General features: G+C 39.1%; 1 protein-coding gene across 9 annotated transcripts in view; it reads right to left on the bottom strand.

Moving 5' to 3' along the window:
* The window catches only part of ppfia2 (PTPRF interacting protein alpha 2), a 126,613-nt gene that overhangs the window by 91,872 nt on the left and 11,880 nt on the right, over positions 1–22,861 (bottom strand). For 8 of the 9 annotated variants that reach the window (XM_081604176.1, XM_081604184.1, XM_081604175.1 and 5 more), the window contains one exon: positions 7,951–8,206. In XM_081604176.1, coding sequence (XP_081460302.1) covers positions 7,951–8,199 — 249 coding nt within the window. In that variant the 5' untranslated portion in view covers positions 8,200–8,206. Of the gene's footprint in view, positions 1–7,950; positions 8,207–16,675; positions 17,023–22,861 lie in introns of those variants that run through there. The other variant, XM_081604178.1, reaches the window with a different exon arrangement.

The raw sequence follows: 22,861 nt of genomic DNA, 5'->3' as shown, positions 1-22,861 counted from the left end.
TTTTATTTTCATATTTTTTTCAGAATTTTGTTATATACATAAGAAATGGCTTGTTATTGATGTGTTCATCGTCTGAAAATGTAATAAGAATAGAACAAAAAAGATCAAGCCTGTTATAGATCAGTAAAGATGTTCATTTTTACAAATGTCTGGCCAACTGATTGGTGCGGCAGGACTCTATATGGATGAAGGCTGTAAACAGAAACCTTTTGGAAAAACAATAATCAGTTATCAGGAGCTATTACCTTTTCAGAAAGCCATGTTTGCTTTGTTAGCTTTACATTTTTAAACTGTTTTCTCTTTTTAACCTTACTTTGATGATCAAACTGAAATATTTCATTCTAAAACTGAGAGTTTTCTAAATGTATCTTCATTATTTTAGGCTATTTAATATTCCAAACGTGATGATTCACTGTTGTCAAGGCAATGGCATTACTTGGAATAAAATTTACCAAGTTGTGCTTTGAGATTTATGAAATAAATGAATTACTGTTGATATAACAGTAATTATATTTCATCATTTCGATTTTATAGTTTGTCCATATGGCTTCATAAATCTAAATCTAGACATAACTAAGCTAACGCGCGCACACGATAGATTTCCTACTAGAAGAAAACATATTTATTGACATATAGTATTTTATTTACAAAGTAATAAAAAACACCAACGTTTTTTTAATTAGCTTTTATCAAATCTCTCTCCATCTCCATTCGCATTTGCTGCCGAAAATACTCCAGAGTTCTCAGTAACAGTTGAGAACAACTTTTATTTTTTTATTAATCGTTAATATTATGTGAGACACCAACTTGAGCAGCTTAGGAGAGATAAACGAAATACATGACACCCGACATCCTCGTAAGAGGAATTTACAAGGCAGCCTGTGCTTAGCATGTCAGCTGGAGAATATTAATAAAAGCTGACGAGGGTGGCAAACAAATGACTGGCTGCTTATGAAGCTGGAAAAAAAATACAAACTCCTAAAATTAGATAACAATCAGCCGGTAAGAGGGACGACGCAGGCTCTCCGGGGACGGCGAGAAGGACGAGGCTTTCTGTTGTTAGATGGGGGTTTGATGAGACACAGTGACAATTATGGCAAAGCAGTTAAGAGGTTAGGGTCAGATGAGAGAGCAGTGTGTCAGTAAGCTGGAAAAAGTGGGAGTAAAGGGTGAATTAGAGGCTGTCTGCAAGATGGCAGGTCGCACCGAGGAGGCCGTCACGAAAATCACATCGCTTTGCATTTCTGAATCGTATTAAGTTGCTAACTGAGGTTGCATCAGTGACTAGACATCACATGTGTTTTATTTCTTTGGTCACCTCTGATTTTGTTAGTTTTCTTCTACAGCTGTCAGTCAAAGTCCAGTACTTGAGTTTTAGTTTAATCGTTAATTTGATTTAATCTTCCTTTTTGTTTTCCATGCAGTCCAAGTCCTTCTGTACGTACCAGCAGCCCTCTCTGGTTCAGTCGTATCATTTCAGTTGTCTCTGTTTGAAGCTTAGTTCTGTTAAGAGTTGTCACAGTGTGACTGCCTCTGTCAATTCAAGAGTTTCATATTTTAGTGAACTTATCGTCATTGTAATCATCATTGTCAATGGCCATAAAGCACTGTTTGGAATAATTATTAGGTAATCAAAAGCGCTATGAAGTTGAATTTGACATGCTAATGTAATGCTTAGCTAATTGAACAACAGAAACGTGACATTGCTTAAAATGCTGAAGATCACAAGGTGATGGATGCAGTTTATCTCTTACATCTCTGCAGCTTCCACAAGATTGAAGAGGGAAAATTCAGACTAACTGAAGCCAAATGCACTGATCATCAATCATTTATATTCATAAAACTGCAAGAGGCACAAAGTTTGACTGCATACACTGCAATAGTTGCCGAAGACTCATTATGCATGGGAACACATTAGGCATCAACGATTTGAAATCACAAGAACTTTACACCGCATTATTTCTATGATGCCACAGTGGCCAGTTTTCTCCAGCTTTTACAGGTTTTCACTTTTTTCTCTCTTACAAACAAAGCAGCTGCTTAGAAAGAGCAGAAGAAGAAAAAAAGGGAGGACGTTCTGCACTATATTCCAGTTTTCTTAAGTCTAATACAAAATGTTGCTGGTGTCTGGTCTGTTTTATCTGTGTGTATATTTCAAAATAACTAAAAAGGCAAATATACATTATTATAAGTGTAATGTGGTCCATTATTTTTGCAACGATATAAATAAATACAGATTTGCTACTACAAAAGAAAGTCATTACATCCTGTCATGTTTCAGGTTTAATCCGATTTTAGGGTATTTTTTCTGAAGCTATTGTTTCCATACCTAATGCTCAAACATTACATCAACATTTCTCAAAATCATTTTAAAGCAGATTCAGTCTTCCAGAAATCTGACCACTGCTAGGTGAAAAATAGTCGACCTTATCTCGTCTGGGTACTAAAATCTTTATGCTCATTTTTATTATAATATAACTGGAGAGAAACGCACAAAGTGCACTGCTTATGTGTGAATAAAAGTTGTCTGCTGTTGGCTTTAGTCTCAAATAGCCCCCTGTGTTTTGTTTCAACCTACAAAATTGATTTCTTCCCTCTTATGTGTTGTTTTATATCCAACTGATTTCTACAATTTAGGCTACGTGTTGAATATCTGAGTCAGAGCTGAAATAAATAAACACCCAGATGCTGCTGCCTTGTTAGGCTGATCTATGTTCCTGCTACTTAGCCACTTCGCAGCACCATTACAGTCTGGTGCGCTGATCACCAGCGAGATAATTACATCTGCTACACGGTCGTGAACAGTCTCCTCCCAGATAACAGTCGCCCAAAACCATCTGATGGACGCTGGTACCAGCAGTGACTCGCCCACAGGACTAGACCCGTCTCATCTGACCCTAACCTTTGGAGAATATTGATCAAGTATCTCTGATGGAGCCATTACAGTCACTCTGTACAGCTCTGCATAGTGTTTATGTGCCAAGAACCTGTCCGGGTCCCTGCTGAAGATTAAAGGAGTTAAAGGGAAAGACGAGAAGCAATGCTTTCTGGGTAAACTAGGCAGAAAAAAATAGACTGGTTCTACTTTTTAAATCAATATTTACAAGCAAGAGAAATGGTTCAAATGTGTTAATCACGGTGTTAACACAGTGAATTGAAAAAGCATCAATAAAACTAACTTTTTACATTTTGTCATCTTGATATGTGGGTTTTAGTTTTTCTTAAGAAATATCTCAAAGTGGCTTGAATTTGGATTTATATGACCTCAAATCAAATCCAACGTAAACATCTGCCTCCTAATATCATTTATGCTCCATCTGCGCATACATTATTAAAAATATAAGGGTATAAATTCAGCTGTTCTGCAATGACGTCACAGGTTTGTCAGATAATAGTCAACAAACATCATGAAGTTGAAGCGACAGAAAGCAGGACAGAAATACAGTTGAAGTTTAGGTTGTAAAAAAAGAAGCAAAACGTTAAACATCTCATATCCGTCATCTGAAGAACCACCTAAACCGACAGGACAGGAAAGTCAAGTAAAATCCATAAGAAACACACCAACAGCTGTGGTTGTAACTTGAGAAATGCAGAAACAGTTCAGAGTAGTGATCCTTAACAAAGCCACTGTGTACAGAACCAAAGATGTTATGATCTTCTGCATGACATCGTCAGTCTCAGAGATACACTTATGTATTCTGAAGACTGTCAGCACTTGACTTTAGAGGAGTCGGCCATCGTAGCTTTTCCTTTTCCAAGGCTTCTCCTCTGGTCCTGAGGAGAATCAGCCCACATCTAGCCTACATGCGCCGTGAACTGGGGCACAAACAATAACAGTAATCATGGAAAATCATGTGCTGCTCCGGCGGAGGAGACCAGCTGACTGGCTGCTGAAGCCCTTGGGGTTTGCAGAACAAGCAACGGCGAGAGAAACGACGAGCAGAGAAACGAAGGGAAGACGGTGGATGGATCCAGCTCCCCATCCATCTTCTGGACAAGCTTAGTCATCTTTATTTCTACACACTGCTCTCGTCAGACGCTCTTCCTCCTTCCTCTCACTGAACCGACATGCTCTCTGTATTCACTAAACACCACCAGAGCGGTCCACAGACTATCACAATCCGTTATAATAAATGCTCATTTTGGGATGTAAGCATAAAAGGGCCTATATTAAGTCCTTTCGAGCGATTGCATTGCATCTTTTTTTTCCTAAAAACTACAAAAGCAACTATAAAGAATTAAACTATAATTATGATGCCAAATTTAATCAGCAACCATGGCAGATATGAGCAGAAAACAGACAGGATCGGTGCGTCTTACAGCAGGTGCACAAGCTATGAATGAGAAAACCACAGATCGATTCTCTGTTATATACAGCAATTTGGTCCAGTCTTAGCTTTCACTACAGCAGTGGTGTTGGCCGGTGTCTCATTACTGCATGACTGGCCAGATAACGGCACTCAGATCAACATTTGGAGGCTGTAAGGTCATGCTGAAGGTGCAGAGAATCTCCATAAACAAGAGTTTTAAATCCTGAAAATGTCGGCATTTTAGAAGATGTCCAAATCAAAAACTTTAACACTTCCTTGGAAAAAAAATAAAAATAAAAAAATCATAATCCTTGAACATTTCCACATTTTGCCACCTTACAAACATAATTCTCTGCGTATTTATTGATATTTTTTATCTATTTATTCTTTCCCTTCCACGTCAGCGTCGGTTGCAATGTGACAATAATAGAAGTTTATGCATTAAACCCAACTGCAGCTATGTTTGTGCTTCCATCACCTTCTTAGATATAAATACCAGTCTCTGCTTGTCCAAACACCTGCTGACCATTTATGCGGTCGCACACAAAGACAAACTCTGCACATGTCACATTTTCAGGTCAACAAGAGCCAGGATTCCTCCTTTAAAACATCTGTCCAGTAGGTGATAAGACGTGTATTTCTGGAGGACTGCAGCTTGGTGGCAGTGAGGAGGATTAGCTGCAGCAGAGGTCTTTATGAAACTGTGTTTGGCAATAGGAAACAGCCAGCATGGGAAGCTGTGCTGTGGCCCGCGGGGCCTTTCTACAGTAATGCACAGATGAGTGCTCCGGAGAATGTTGTTGGTCCGCCAGCTCGCTCGTCTGTGACACGACAGGGGTCACTGGGGGATGAAGGAGGGTTACATCGTACTCCAGGCAACGGTTTGTCTGCGCGCTCTGTGTGTCTTTTCCTTCCGCTTCCTCAGAACCGAGTACAAGTGAGAACGAAATAATTAAAAGGAACAAGCTATGGGCAAAGAAGGGGCATCACAATCATTTAAACCACGTTTATTCCTTCTATCACAAGGTTCATAACACACCAATAAACTTGCTTTTTTTTTTTTTTTAAACAAGCACTATAACTCAGAGCAGAAATATGGATCAACAGCCAAGAAGAGTAATTGTGAAAACGGGATTTTCAAATTTGTTTCAGCTGGTGCTGCAATGCAACATCTCACATAGTTTTGCAATGTGTCTGTGTTGCTTTCAGATGCATCTGCAAGCGCGGCTTTCTCAACATACCCAACGTGTGCATTTAATTAAAGGGTTGATTATGCGTGGAGATTGATTTTTAAGTAGACATTCACAACAGCTCTTCTGCAATAATTGCAGTGACTTGTAAAGCTAATGGTGGCTTCTGCCATTCCTCAGCCTGGCAAAAACAAAAATGGAAAATATAAAAGATGAGGAGGGGAATGGATGGGTACTGCTGGATTGTTATGCATGAAATTGAGGATGGGAGGGGAGTGTCCCTGGAAGCGTCTAGTGGGGATGGCAAATGTCACTCCCATCAGACGAAAGTGTCACAGAGAGCTGGAGAGCCGTGACCTCTGATGGAAAATGAAAAAAAAGGGAGAAAAGAAAGACACATAGGGCACAACAGCACATAAAGAAAAGCCAAAGACGGCAGAAACAGAGAAATGAAGGCGAGGTAGGGAGACCGACGGGAAAAAAGGACGTTTATGGTACATCTAATCATGCAAGAGCTCTAGGCTTTAGAAACAAGGGAGTGATATCAGTAAAAGCACATTTGCAGGCTGTCTACTGACTAAATGAGGCCGGTTATGTCCCGAAAAAAATCTGCTTCTTCTCATCCATCCCCTCCACTGCTACCAAATAAAAGAGAAGGACCTGAAAGCAATCTACTGGGCTCTAATGCAACAACAAGTCTACTAAAAATCTGCAATATACATTCATTTTAGCGATTTCCACACATAGCAGAAATCATTAGAGTTTAATTCACACAACACCCATGCAGTAGTGTTGGCTGCTTCCATCACATTTAAATGATAATTTTAAAAAAAGCAGAAAACTCTGTTGAAACATGTCCCTGGCAAAAAGCCTCTGTATGATTACCAAGGCTTAAAAAAACGGCATCACAAACTATTTAACTAAAATGGAGATTATACAGGCCAATAAGAAAACAGCAGATTAATTAACAGAATGGTTTGTGCCAGGACATTTCTAGCAGGATCTCACTGACAGCTAATTTAAGCCAGACACCAGGAGAGGCGCTTGAGCAGTATGTCAGCTCTGTCATTACACTATGACGAACAATACATCACAACACTGATTTGCTGCCAGGGCAGATCAGAGAAATTGTCTGATAATGGAAATGTTATTTCACTTTGACAGGACGGAGTACCTCGGCCGGGGTGTTAAGTTGTGGTAAATCCTCCGATGCTGCAGATCTAAATAAGCTATTTCAAAATAAAAACACTTTGTGTCTCTGGGTTAATTTAACACAGGAAGATATACTTTTCATGCTAAGCAGATTAGATGTTTGAGGTCATGGATCTTTAAAAGCCATGTGGATTAAATGTGATGCATCACATGTGAACAGTCTATTCTCTGTCTACAAAAAAAAAAAAAAACTCCCGAGTGTTCTGATATCAGAGTGAAAAGACTTAGTGGATCTCTTTTTAAAAGTGCTAATCTCCACTTCCCAAAGGAAATATTATGCAAGATCTTTCTCTTTCCTCACATTGTGCAAAAATTAACTAAGTGCACCAACATTTTCGTCTCATCACTGTGCTCTACGCAGATTTGATTCACAGCCTCTGAGCTACCAACAAAGACAGGGATAGCTCTGTGACTGTATAGTTATATAAGGGTTAGCAAACTTCACAACTTTAGGGATTGACTACAGTACTGCCTTAAACACACTGGGATCTCCAAAAATAGAAACATCAAGTGTTGATGTTATTGAAGGCCCTTCATATGTAGTGATATAATCCTAATATTATTGCAGCATTTAAACGGCGAATGACCCAGGTCCTGCTTAGAGTGACTCTTGCTTCTCAGAGAATATAAAATAATATACTGCTGCAGTCATGGCAGCATTAAAACATAATATTCTACATAACATGCTCATATATTTTGGAATGTCAACCATTTCATTTCGATAAGCTAACAGAATTAGCTTGAATTCAGTTAGCATCCATCCATCCATCCATCCATTTTCTTTACACCCTTGTCCCTAGTGGGGTCGGGAGAGGTGCTGGTGCCTATGTCCAGCTAACGTTCCGGGCGAGAGGCGGGGTCACTCTGGACAGGTCACCAGTCTGTCGCAGGGCAACTCAGAGACACACAGGACAAACAACCATGCACACACACACTCACTCACACCTAGGGACAATTTGGAGAGGCCAATTAACCTGACAGTCATGTTTTTGGACTGTGGGAGGAAACCGGAGTACAGAACCAAAGTTAGCATGTAGAAGTCAAAGGGAATGCTCCAGTTCAATGACAAAAAAGAAAACTCATAAAAATGTTCTTAAACAAAATAAAATGAAAAAAAAAAAACCTATATAAGATTAAGGAATTGGTAGTAACAACAAATACATGACTCATTCATTCATGCACAACATTCAGTAACAAACTTCAAATCTCCAATCTTCTGCTCCGTCGCCGTGTCCTACCTGTGGCAGGGCGGAGCTGAGCTGGCGCTGCAGGGAGTCTCGGTCGTAGATCACGTCCTGCAGATGCTGCTGAGCCATTCCCAGGCTCTCCTGGGTCTCCCTCAGCGTATCCAGGAGTCGGTCCCTTTCGTCCAGCATGTTGACCATCAGCTGCTCGAAGTGGGAGTCCGGATCCGAGGCGCTGCTCTGCGAGCCGCGCTGGCTCAGCGCCGTGTCCTCGCTGATGGTGGGCATCACTTCGCACATCATCTTGGCTCTGGTCAGGAGAATGAAGAGTTGAGTTTAACCAAAGATTAAAGCGCCTTCCATAGGACATGTAACATATTTTTTTACCATTAATTATGCCAAAAATGCCCTTTTTTTTGTGAAGGGTAAAATCTCTACTACTGTTTGAGACAACCCAAACAAAAAAGCTCATATGACAGAGACGAGTATGCACATGCATTTCTGAGTAAAGCAAACATATGTGTGTGAGTTTAGTGAAAATATCCACATGCTGTTGTTTAAACTGCTGTGCGTAATGCTCGGGCCCGACACAGTTGGAGCTTGGCTCAGCGTTACATCGGTACATCTCAAAGCTCACAGAGACGTCTTGGGATGCTGGGCATTCTGCCCTAGATTTCACGCTTGTGCTGTTTATTGGGGCAGCTCAGATCATGTTACATAACGCACTATATCTACGCCATAGCGGATACGGGAGTCCATATTCCGAGCTCCCTGCAGGGCCTCCTGATGCGCAGGGAGCCGTTCTCACCGGCGGGTTGGTGAGTGAGACAAAACTGTGCTTGCATCAGTGAACGTCATAATCATAAGATGAAGCAATGAGCCACAAAATGACACACATTATGAATAATTCAACAGTTTAAGAAAAAAAAACATGGAGGGAGAACAAGTGGATGTTCTGTTTAATAAAGTGGAGCTAGCTTAGCTGGCTTACAACTGAAAACGACTGGCTCGTTTAAAAGAGAGTGAATGTGTGTTCTAACCGTAAATAAATACACACTTGATCGTATTTACTTACTTATATGAAGGAAATCCTCATATCGATATGTTTTTATGTTTTGAACTTGCTAGTACAGTAAAATGAGAAAGGATTTGAGGAGGAAAATATTCTAGTTTTACATCCACTTTGCCCAGCTGAGTGGTGTTACACTAACGAGCCACTCACCAGCAGGTTAAAGGCACAGTGTCAAATTAACAGAGGGAGTGATTTATCAGCAGACATAAAATATTCTGAAGTGGAATATGTACCCGAGTTCACAGATTCAAAACTGCACAACACTGGAAAACATGACAAAGGAAAAAAAGGTGCTGAATATCATAACGATTATATTTTTATGGCTGTTTATTTCTGAAATTGAGTTATGAAGACTTGGATGGGACAATTTTACTCAAAAATAGTAAATATTAAGCTTGTACATATCCTAAAACATGTTCTCACCAGAGCAATAAAGCATTTCTTCTTAAAACGTATAGTTCTCCTCTCCTGACATCTCAAATGTCTCATTTCGTCTTTGAAAGCCAGACGTTCAGCACGCAGCCGACCATGTCCTCAATGTCCAAACGAGCTGGACGAATTCAGCTCTACTCATTCCCTGTGCTTTGACCAAAGCCAGCTGTATTTAGTGAAATTTCAACACCCAATTGAAGCGTCCTCGTTCCCCCGTGGACGTGTTACAATGTACGGCTCTGTGCCTCGGCGTGTTCTGGCATTAAGACGGGCTCTCCCATATCTTCTCGAGGCGACGGGCCAGGCTCCCGATGGCTCCCCATTCAGACACCATCCGATACTGTTCAGACCAGAGAGACTGTGTCTGCACGCTGGAGCTGGACCGGCTGCTCATGCAGGCCTTTCGCTTGGGGAGGAGACTTGTTGGCAGGGAGTCTAGGACATTGGTTCTTGAATTTTAAGTAGAACAAAGTGACTTATTCGCGTACATGACTCAGTGCTTGAAACTGTGTAAAACATGGAAGTGTTTGATTTTATTACTTCTTTGAAATCCGGCATGCTGTAGTACATTTCAAACGGAAGCATTTAAGGCGCCAGCATGTGTAATAACACCTGGCATATAATGATACTGGTATATTTGTGTAGGTAAATCAAAGTGTTGTGCAGATGCTTATATGCCACTCAGCTCATACGGTTCCTTTTTTCGCCCCTTTTGTTTAGATCTCAGTCACTCCAAACCCTTTCAGTGCAGTGAATCCTCATGATTTTATTATATACATTTGTTTGTTTATTTAGCTAAAATCAAAGATTCAGGAACAACCTCTACAAAAAAATGCCATTTTGTAAGAATATTTGACTCATTTACTGAATGGTTCTGCTAAGATACTGTATATTAATGAAATGCTGGTGAATTCAATAAACCAGAATATTTAAAAAAATATATATATATTTCACCAATTCAACTCAACAGAGAAGCTCAGATTACACAGAAATAAATACTTATTTTCTAAGAAATTAAATTTCCAATAAAATTTCCTAAGCCCAATAAAAAGTCTCTTCTCCATGGATCTTTTTGTACTGTATTTTTTCCTTCCACTTAACTTTCCAGTGAAATCCTTTAAGACAGCCCTGGGTGAACAGTCACCTAATTTAGGGAAGACCTTTTCTAGCTTATAGACCTTGCAGAGTTAGATTCTGGATAATTATTAAATCAGCCGTCTTCCCTGATTTTTGTGTATTTAGTAGCCATAACTAATGTACCTAAAGGGGTTTTACTTTTTGAATTGAATTATTGAAATACGTTAACATTTCAATGATATTCTAATTTAGCCACACCAACAGATACGTGACGAGCAATAAACATGTGATTTTGTCATGTTCAATGGATCATAAGAGCTGAAGGTGGAAAAAGAGCTGCAAATGCATAAACATGCAAAATCATTGGGATTTTCACTCCATGCCAGATGCCAATCAGTGAATTATTCAAAGGCGTAGGAGAGTTCCCCTCCCCGACCAGAGCGGCAGATCCACAGAAACTTTCTTGCCTTGCAGCTTTATAAAACTCAGAAATCTGACACCAGAAGAAAGTTTGGGCATTAAATGAAAACTTTGATTCAGCTGATATGGAACTAGTAGTTAATATTTTTAAGTCGTACATTAAGCCGATGTTCTTTTCTATTTTTGGACTTTTTCATGTTACAGCTACAAATTTCAATGCCATACTTGTGAAGTGGTGCCATGGTTTTCTACATTAATTGCAGGTATAAATATGGAGAGCACAGCATGCATATGTAATCAACCCACTTCTTTCTGATACCCCTAAATAAAATCCTGTGCAAGCACTGAAAATGTGATTTTGATCCAAATCCAACGTAACTTTTAACAGTTTTTTTATCCACTATGATGGTATTTAGCATTATGTGTAATATTTGATTGGAAATTGGCCACAAAGTCTCCGATATGTGCATCTTCATTTTACACCAGGGCTGCATAAAATATTCTGAATATGTTGTCATTGGAATATCAGTATGCACAATATTATTAGCACAACAGCTGTTTGGAAACTTAATATTTTTTGGCTATTATGTTCCAAGTGTCAAACATATTTTGCATGTTAAGATATTCATCTTGTTGGATGGATTCTCTCGGCGGTAGTTTCCCACACCTGGCACGGATCACAGCTCCCTGCATGCTAAAGGTCACAGACAGAGCTAGAAGTACATCATCTTTGCATTATTTCACAATTATATCTAGTAATATGTTTTTCCAACATGCTGCAGCCCTACTTCTGGCTTTTATAAGTTGTGCTTTGCTGCAGAAAAACAAAAGGCTTATGTGCTTCTGAGACGTTTCATTTAGGAACTTAAAGCTGCCTGGTTAAAACATGGATTCAGGAGAGTAGGCCGAGAAACTAAGAAGAAGATTAACAGAAGCATGCTGAGAATGACAGCTAAATTGTTCCCTTTCCTTGCTCAGATATTACATTACGAACAAAAGCGGCACACAATGCATGGTTTTGCAAATTCATGTCCTAAAATTCTTGTACAGCAAATGGTTTTATAGATACGTTTTTGACTCTGAGGCTCTTTCTTGCGGATGTGATTGTAAAAGTGGACTTCACTTGTGAAAAGTGCTGATTGATAACCTGAAATGTTGCCGTTTCAAACAGCTCAGAGTAGGACGGCAGTTACAAGGCAGTAACGTCTTTCAGAGACGTTCTGAAAAACCCAGCCGAGATGCTTCGTTTCCCAAAATAAAACTAAAGCAGCCGGCGAAAAACTGAAAAACAGATGTAAATTTAGCCAATAATAGCAGGAGCAAATCAGCGTGATGTGCTTAATTTCCCAAAACGACTTCAGTTCATCTCATTTATGTGACAATTGTGTGAGCAGATAAGAAGTGGTGCACACAAAAAAAAAGACAGCTGTATGTTCTTGAGCTTTCTATAGCCAAGTGAGGCAAATTCAGCACAATTCACCACCTGGAAAACATCAAAAGATGCGCTAGCATGCGAGGGTGTGCAGAACAGAACGTAGCACTCTGCGGCTTTGGAGATAAGCTGCACTGCTGCATGCTTGTTGAGCTGACTTTGGAAAGACTAATATAAATCAAGTGTGTTTAAGGGGTTCTTATTACCAAGAGCGGCATAATTAATTAGATTGATTAAGTAAGGGGATGGTCATTTAAAATTTTAGGAGAATTACAGAAAATATGCCCAAATGCCAGTTACCGGACAAATTGTTATAAATTTGAAGAACAAACATTTGCAAAAATCTTATGATTCAATTATTAATGCCAATATCCTCGCAACACGATGAGAAATTGTTGGATATTAATGCGCTCAACTTGCATCAGCACAAGCTGATTACAAGCCCTGCGTTAAGGGGAGAGACTACGGGGAAATTCCACTTTTAAATAATGCCCAATTTCTTGGCAAACAGTCAAGCACAAAGCGCATCCATGGATTTCATTTGTGAGCTCAAAGGGTAATGAGAAAATTGCTGCTCGTCTTTCCTTCCTAGCCTGGCATCCATGTCAGGCTGACAGGTGGGAGAAGACTCGTGCAGATTTTTTGTGAATGAAACTGGCCAGATTGGACGGTACAACTCATGGTGCTGCGAAATCTCATTCATATGGCATCCTGCGCCTCTGACAACAAGGCCGACACGTCTGCCAAGAAAAAAAAACAAAAAAAAAACGCTATTCAGGTGTATTTTGTTGTAGAACTCCTGTTGGAGCACACTTCAGTGATTCAGCAAAGAAAAAGCTCATGTCTGCATCATAATACTGTCAAATGAATGATTACAGGCTGATATTTGTGCTTATTTAAGGGGCAGCCACATGCAGGAGGTGTTCTGATAATACGCCATGTTCTCCCATGAAACGTAACAAACACATATTTGTATTTTTATGATTTTGGTTTTCCAAAAAGACAAAACAGTGAACCAAAATGTGGACAGAGTGAAATATTTGCTTGTTTTTTTACTCTCTGAACATCATTTCTTGGTGTCTTTTGTGCTCACATATTCTTATAAACACTAATGATTAAATTGAATTACATTTTATTGTAATTAGATAGTGTGAGAGTGTGACAGGTTGAATACAAATGCATGCCACACTTTTTGTGAAAAATGCTTCTATTTATAAAAAATAAATAAATTACAATTTTTTTGCCTTCTATTACAATATTATTTGGTCTTAAAGGATAACATCTAAGTAAAACCCAATTGTGTTTACAATGTGCAAAAATTCACATTATAAATTAGATTTTTTTTTTGTATAACGCCATCTTATAGTATTGCAATAGGAACAATTAATACATTATTGGGAATTAGGAATCACTTCTGCAGAATCATTCAACCTAATCTAAGAGTCAGATAGCTAATATGGTTCCAACTTAATCTCCCTCTGCAAGAACATAACACAGAGAAATAAAACCTCTCTGATAGGTTTAACATGAGGTCAGTTTGAGGCCGGGAAGCCATTTTTTCCCAAAAACTAAAAAGGCACCTCAAAGGACAATGAATGATTTATGAATTTTCTCGAGTAAAAACGCAACCTCAAGTAAGATTCTGTTGGTGTTGATTTTTTGTTTTTCTTTAGGTTTTGCACCTTGTATGCATCTTTTTTTGGTTGTTGTGGTTCAAGAAGCATCAGAAAGAAAAACATTAAAGATTTTTCAATCACTTTTGTATACATAAGGATAAATGTGCTGGAAAGATAAGATATAAATAAACAAAATAGGGCATCCATTTTTCAGAAAGCTCCTGGGAACATTTTTTTTTAGATTCCCTACATAGAAACATGACATTCTGTTCCTGAATGGATTGATTGTTGCTCTGAGGTGGAGGGCAACAGGACAGTTGGAGGTTTCTTTTGAATGTTCGCCATTTAAGAGGGGATCCAAGAAGCTTGAACAAACTGCTGGTGAATATCCGCTACATTTTGAATTCTTCACTATTTTACGCTGCATTTCACTGGCATCAGATTAAAAATAAAATTACTGCCTGATGATGAACTTTGCCTTCATGCTATATGTTTTATGTATGTTTCATAATGGAAGCAGAAATGCTTTTGCAGAGAGAGTGGTTATTTTTTTATGAACTAGTAAGAAATGCAATGTAATGTAATCATAAAACCATACAGTCAAACTGCTATGTTTGACATTTATTTATATTTTGATGCTCGGCACGTTTCATTTAAAACTTACAGGGTCAGCAAAAAAAGCAAAAAAAAAAAAGCACAGAAGATGTAGAAGCACCAGAAGGAAAAGCACACCACAAAGGCAAAAAATACAGAAAGAGTGTAAAGATGAATGACATTTTATACATATTTACTAAGGAAATATGAACTTTCATCTGATCTGAAGCTACACATACATGTCATGATTTAACTTGACCCACTGCTGTCTTTAAAACATAAAAGCAACAATTCTTCATTTTGCTGTTGACTGAATTGGAAATCTAAGAATCAACAACTTATCAGTTCTCAAAAGCCAAATTAATTTTTTTATATATCTTTACTACATTCAGCAGACTTTTACTAAGTATATTGACTTAAATCTGTGTTTCATGTTGTGGTCAGCAGTTTTCTGAGTGGAGCTGTGAGATGTGAATGACAGATGAGTTGAAGAGGATGGGTGTGAATTTACACCTGCTGCTAAAGGAGGCAGGAAAAGGGAGAGGAGTAACATCATGTGTGACTCTTTTTTTTATTATAGTAGAACCCAGAGATCAAAATCTGATCATTTTCCATTGATCAGTTCTGATTGGTGCAGGTTGGAAAATATTTTTCCCCCCTCTTTTTATTAAATGCATCTGAACTTTTTACTGTAAACACATAAACCAACAGTCTCTCCTCAATGCATTTTTCTTATGCATTTAAATTTAGATAAAGCTTACATACACACTTTGATTAATTAATACGATTATTGTCTTTTTTCTCTGCCAGAAAACATTTTCTTGTATGTTATGCTGAACAAATCTAAAAAAAACAAAAACAAATCGTCAGGTCTGATCTGAAAAGAAAACGGTTATCAGCCTGGAAAAGCTGAATTGTTGCAGCTCTACCTCTGAGTGCACCTTCAAATCTACCTGCAGGTGAGCATCTGTGGGGATGACGAGGGCTGCATGTTCACTGATTGTGTGCTCATCTGTAAGTAAGTCTACATGCACATGAAAGGATGCATGTGCAGCCTTTAATGCTGGCCACAATCTCAACCCTTAAGCAAGGTCATGCAAAGCGTGAATCGATGGAGACTGAGTAAGGTGAACGTAAACGCCCAGTGAGGTCAAACTTGAACTTATGCCAACAAAACTGAACCAATCAAGAGCATTTCCAACCAGTCTGAGCTGTAGTCACTAAAACGTATAGAAAAGCCATAAAAGCAGAGCCACAGGTAGCCACTTCTCTACTTCAAGACAATAAACATTTTCTGCACTAGACAAATTAGGCAGTTTAGATTGCAACAGGAGTGGCTGTTAAATGAGGCATCCTGATTTCACATAAAGCCTCTCTGAGCCATTTACACAGAACATCCACGCTGCTACAAATCCCATCGTACTCCCTGACTTACAAAAAATAATAATAGCAAAGAGCAGATTTGCCATTAACCTTCTAACAAGATGCCAACACCTGCAGGTGTGCGTTCTTTATTTTCTGCATTCGTTTAGTCAAACGTGGCCACCGAGAAACAGGTGGCTGAATGCAGAGTCTCCACTCCGCCGCGCTCTCTGGCTTTGAATCACCATAATAGCCGGTAATAATGTGGTTTAAAGGAGGGGCAGCTGTTCCTCACATGACACCTCCTCATCATGCTGTCATTAGCCGCGCAAATACACACACACACGGCACACACACACACACACACACACACACAGGCCTGACTGCGGCGCTGATCACATCTTTACACCGCTGCAACAGCTCCTCCTCGCTCTCTGAAATGATAATTGAGGAGAATCCTTGGCCATTGTCTCAAGCGCATTACATCATGCCAGCCTCTCAGTCTGCATCCCGCCCACCTTTAACTCTCTACGCTGTCTCTCTACTGTGACAGCCGCCGGGTCTGGGTTTCTTTTTTTTTTCCCCCTGCAGTGTCTTGCAATGCCATTAACCGCAGATATGAGAATGATTGCTTCTAGAGCATCCCGCACCTCCAGCGGAGCCAGACTCCAGAGTTCGCGAAGCAAAGAGGGCACCAGAAAATCACCTTGAGCTTGCAAGAACAGGGGCAATGTAGGTCAGCACAACACCGGCTGCAACAGTGTGCATACTCACATTTTATCCCTTTACTATCAGCGGAGGCTCAGGCGGCGGATCAGTCACAACTGCAGTCCCCTACGAGCTACAGCGTGAAGCGGACAATCCTAGGAGGCTTCTTCAGAGGGAGCAGGCAGCGGCGGCAGCAGCGGCGGCAGCGGCGCCGCGGACCCGGTGGAAGAAGAGGAGGTGCGGCTGGTCCCCGCCGCTGCTGGCATTGTCCATACAGAGAAACACCAAAGGAGAAGCAATAATCATCTAAAATTAGCCGCGTCGCGCGATGACATCTGATTTCCGGGGTCAAACGCGCGCGCACACACGCGCGCACGCCGGTGAGGAAATTATGGCACGTTGCGAATTCTGCTGCGATAAGCGGAGCTGGAAAAGACCATTATGGGAGCTGACGGAGGGGGAGCGAGGGGATCTTAAAGTTACAGCTGAGCTATTCTTCCTTCACTCCAAACAGACCAAAAGTAATAATAAAATAATAATCATTTCCTATATCACAATGTTTCAAATGGCACATATAATATCCAGTGCTCAACTACAAATATAAGATTTTACTTTTTAAAAGGTAATTTTTTTACAGGACACCCATGAATACGAATTTAGAAGCTGGCTTATTTCCCCCCCCCCCAAAAAAAACACCTGAGGTTTTGTTTACCTTCTTCTGTTGCGTCATGGTTTCCAAATACTTCATATTAATTCAGTCACATTCACCGAGTGAATTTCATTTATTTTTGCTCATTCACATCATATTACACTGTTATTAATTAGCTGATCTTTGTAGTATTTTTTCTATATACTCCTAAAAATCTGACACAATTCTTTTTCTTAGATATAACAGTGATTCTTGAGAATAGGGACAAAACAGGTCGTATGGATAAAGCACAAAATTTGAATAAAATATACACAAAATATATATTTTTCAAATATCTGACTAAACTAACCTGGGTCATGTGAGAACAACAATGTATATTTTCCTGGTGTTTGCTGAATATTTTTTATTTTAAACATTGTAGTCGGTGGCTGGTGTCTTTAAAATCCCTTGTCCAGGAGCAGAACTCAATATATTATAATAGTTTAAAACAATTAAAGAAATACTAAAATTATATATTATCACAATTAAGTATAAGTAGTCATATAAATAATTATAAAAATATCAATAAATTGAATTAAAAATAACTTTTATATATTTTCCAACTCCATTGAAATTTGTCCCTAGTTTTTGTCAACACCGTCAGACATGAAAAAAATGTTTAAAAAAAAATCAGGCATTATTGGGGGCACCAGAACTTCTGAGGACCCCATGACCACTTCCTTTCTCTTCCTTTGCTGAAAGGGCTAGTTAGCTCTGGTTAGCTTATGTTATTCTATAGTTTTTTTCTTATTTTTTATTCCTAAATTGCTCGTCACAACCATGATGCGTCAACACCATAACTGACAATTTACAAAACTTTGATGGAATTTTGTGAAATAAAAACTTAATTTTGGTATATTGTAAAGATTTCATGGATCTGATGAGCTACAATATGGCCTCCTTCAGAATAACATCATATAAATTGAAGTAGTTTGGCATTTTGTCAACTCCGTCAGATGTCAACTCCATCAGAGTTTTTGTGACTCTTTCAGTGAAATTGTTGTCAAATCTCACTTAAATGTGCAATGAATTTATTTTAATGTATTTTACATAAATTGCATTACTTCACATGTACCAAGTTTTTCTTTTTACTCACTAGTTTGTCACCACCTTCAGTTCTGTGTCAACTCTGTCATGCACTGTCAACTCCATCAGATGGACTTTTTGTTGTTTTTTGTTTTAAATAATATTTTTTTTTTGTTTCTTGAAGCATTTGTCTGTAAAAATGAGTAAAAATATCACTAATAGAGTATTTTAAAAATAATTGTATCTTTATTTTTGTCAGATGGTGATGACAAAGTTCTGGGTCGATTAAAAATGTAATTTAAAAAAAAATGTTGCAACAGGGAGCCTGCACCTTAGCATCTTTACATTTCCAAAACATTATTTGTCATATTTGCATACATAAGGTTGAGAAATGATAAAAAAAAATGGGAAAATTAAAACCAATTTTCTTCCTATTCTCAAGAATCACTGACAAACATTATAGATGCTTCTGAAAGTGTATTTACAAAAAAATGAATATCTTTTCTTATGCAATTCTTTTTTAAAAGAACGTGTTTTGATTTATTTTCTACCTGAAAACATGAAAAATGTGGTGTGCATTTGTATCTGTATTCTGTAGAACTATTACAGCTGCGAGTCTTTGACCTGACTACTGTAGTTCTGATTAAATGTTTAGCAGTGTTGTCTTGATATTCACCCTTTATTTCTGCTTTACAGTCAGAATGGTGTGTTTTCAACAGCCTGTCACAATACCGGCCACATTTGACTGTAGTGCCTTCAAATAAAATATGTTCTTGTTCATTTAATCTGTTATGCTATTCAGCTGCAGGTTGCATGCTTTCTTGTCTTGTAAATGCTTCCTTCTGTTCTTTGCATTAAAATCTAAGAGGTGTTGTGATAATTTGATTCAAATAACCTCCTCTGGAATACAACACGCACTGTGAAGCACAATAAGCAACAGCAGCTCTCACACATTAAAACACCACTAAAAGAAACAATATCCATCTCTTAATTTCTAACCATCTGTTTATTGTGCGTATACTGCCAGAGCAAATGATTGCAAAGTCTAAAGATAAAAACCTAGACAGCAAATCTGAGTCACTCTTCTGGTTCTGGCCTGCGGGCAATAAAACGCTGAAATGTCACCAACATGATGAGTCTATACTCAGTCTTGGCATTAAGAGCCGATTTCTTCCCCCAAGGTTTTCTGATGACTAAAAATATGACTCAGTTTGTATGCAAAGTACAAACAAACCTTTTAAGAAACAACTTCATAAAATACTGTGAACAACAAACATGATCGAGAATAAAAAAATATGTAAATGTGTTATTTTAATTTAGATTTTTATTCTCTAAAAATAGAAATAATCTTTACCCCTGGGAGCACGCTGCCTTGTGACCGTTTCAGAGCTGAAAAAAAATAATAATCCACTTTTCAGCTCATCAATAATTAAAGATCTTCAAGTGGTTTTGAATGTCACAGAGATCCGTATTGTGTTGATCCGCATAGCAGAGATTTACGGAGAGCAGAGCATAAACGCTACATTTACTCATACACTACGGCAACTGATAGCACACCACCAGTGTGTGTGATCTTTCTGTCTGGATCTTCAGATTCTTCTAATGAACGATGTGCTTTGATATGTCTATTTCTGCTCGGCTGTCAGCGGATATTTGCAATGAAGACGGATCGAGCAAAAGGCCAAACAGCACACCCTCCCACACATCTGAATAAATAGAATTTCATTATGACTGCATCGTTGTCAAGATTCTTAGACCAGAACTGATGTGGAGATATTTCTTCTTCTCAAATATTGACACAACGCCTGGTTTTTCTCCTTATAATTTCCTGGTGTGAATGGTAAGGTGAGAATCTGACGTCGAGTTCAACGCAGATGCAATAATGCCTCACTAGTGCACTCGTGTCCCCAGGACATTTTCACTGTTTATCACATTGCAACCAAAGAACTTCAGCGTTATTGTTATTACATGTTTTATGTGCAACAGAACGTAAAGTAGCACAAAGAATATGAATTGCAAGGGAAATTGTGGAAGGCTTTCTGGTCAGATGAGACAAAAACTGAGTTCACCTTCCATCAGAACCTGCAGTGGGATGTTTTACATCAGGCACAAATCCATTTGAGAATCTGTGGCAAGACATGGAAATGTTTGAGCAGCAATTTGAGCTTGAGGTATTTTTTCAAAGACGTTAAGGCCAAAATCCAGACCTCCGATGCGTCTTAAAGGAATTGCAGCACCGCAAACTGCAGCAAACGGTGGAAATGCACACCACACTTTACACATGTACCGTCGATGCAAAAATGAGAAACAGGGAACATGTTTCAACATTTTTGATAAATATGCTGTTAAGATGTGATGCAAACGAGGAAACGCAGCAGAGAAATAAGAAGGAAGCTCCCTCTTACTGTATTGCTGAGACTCTACAAATCAATGCTTTGTCCCAGTGGTTGAATTCTCTCAGATTTATTTAATCACCGCCGCTTCAATCTTTAGCTTGAACAGTTTGTATCCTAACTTTATGACTTTAAGTGTCAGCAGCAGCAGGACTAATCAGAGGCTCTAAATCAGGGGTGTCCGAAGTCGGTCCTCGAGGGCCGGCATCCTGCATGTTTTAGTTCTCTCCCTGATGGTAGTAACAGCCTTTTCAGCTTGTCAATGTTCTCTTTAGATCTCTAATGAGCCATCATTTGATCCAGGTGCGTTAAACCAGGGAGAGAACTAAAACATGTAGGATGTCGGCCCTCGAGGACAGACTTTGGACACCCCTGCTCTGAATGACTGCAAACTGTCCAGACCTTGATGTCTCTGTCCGTGGTGCTGAATCCGTTGTGCATGTTCTGCTCTGCCGTCTTTTGGAAAACCTCCGTTGTATTTTGAGATAAAACGAATTTCAATTGGTTCCTCTCAAATTTCTCTCCAAATGAAACTAAATTAATATAAACGAGCCACCGACTTTATGTTCTGCCTCGTTTTTCTGCCTCTGGTTTGTGTTTTATCTGACAAATTAGTAAAACAGTACGATGCGTTAAAATGCTCCACGTTTCAAGGAAAGAATTACTGTATTTGTAAAAACATGCACTGTACTTGATCCTCTTTGCAAAGGAGCATCCTTCATTCTTTGTGACAGTTTAATGCAGAGCATTTTGTTCATTATCATTTCATTATTCATAGATGAACAGAGCTCATTCCTCGCAGCCATTACAATGACCACAATGTGATACACTCGCCTGGTTATAATGCAGATTACCGCTCATATTGCATCCCACCCACGATATTGACCCACCATGTGTCTGACTACTACTACACTCCCATATCGCTGAGTCGTTCCATATTAATTTCCCCAGAGGAGTGTGTATAAGCCTCTGCATATGAATGGGTGTAACTTGGCCAAGTGATGAATATGAAAAGGCTTTCATATCTGAACGCCTTGAAGCGAAGGAGTCACGTATATTGACTTTTCTTTCCACCAAGATGGCTGTGCAGGCCAAGGTGGAAACCTCGGTTTGGTGTGACGACTCATTTGACTGTTATCTCTGAAAACGATGCGAAAATGAGCTCAGGTCAAACAGCAGCGATCAAAGGAATAAAGTGGAACTCATGAAACCAGACCTTTAAATAGAAGACACCGTGCACACTCCACGTTCTTCATCATGCAAATATCAGTAAACTAAAAACAGTCTATCGAGGAGGCACTGGGTAATAATTACCTATACAGGCTAATTGTGGAACTTTACACTCTTACAAGTCTAAATAACTTGTGAGCCTTTCCAAATTTTGGTCTTTTCACAACTAAAAACTTGAATGTATTTTTAAAGTTTTTCCATAAACCAAAACAGACAGGTGCATAGCTGTGAAGAGGAAGAAAACGATAAATGTTTCTTTTCTACATTAATTAAATCCCACAGACCTGCTTCTCTGATGCTCTTAAATGAAAACCTTTTTGGTCCCCAAGCAAAGCCTCGTATGTTGGTGAAATAAATCCTGAATACAACATTCCCACACAGTGCAGCTGTATGGCAGCACTGAATTAAACAGATGGAGCTAAAACCCTGAAAAACAAAACAGCTACAGGCTGCAAAAGACCAACGACTGGAGGTTCAACTTCTAACAGGACGACTAGGCTAAACACGCGACTCAGCACAAAGTGCAAATGTTTAGCAAACAATGGCCAAGTCAAAGTCCAGACATCCATCCATTCATTTATAATCTGTAGTAAGACTTCCATGTTTATGGGTACTTATCAGTTTGTGTATATTCAAGCCATTAAAACACAGCTACATGTTTGACTGACTTTTTTTAAAGCAAACGGGAAAAAAGATGCTTTTGATAATGGCAATGCAAAATGAAGACAACCAGGAAAGTTGTACATCTAAAAAGGCATGGGAAAAGGAGGAGCTGAGAGAGACAGAGAGGAGATGGAGGGTTTACACACAAACCAGGAGGAAGTAATTACTGCACAAACAACAGGTGTGACTAATTAACTTGATGTAGAGCAGCTGGGGGAGCTGAGAATGAAGCACAGGGACAGAAATGAGAAA

The sequence above is a fragment of the Poecilia reticulata genome, chromosome 23, assembly GCF_904066995.2.
Source record: "Poecilia reticulata chromosome 23, P_reticulata-male-v2, whole genome shotgun sequence".
NCBI classification, from domain to species: Eukaryota; Metazoa; Chordata; class Actinopteri; order Cyprinodontiformes; family Poeciliidae; genus Poecilia; species Poecilia reticulata.
Note: the sequence above shows the minus strand (reverse complement) of the source record. Positions and strands in the feature narration are given on the sequence as shown.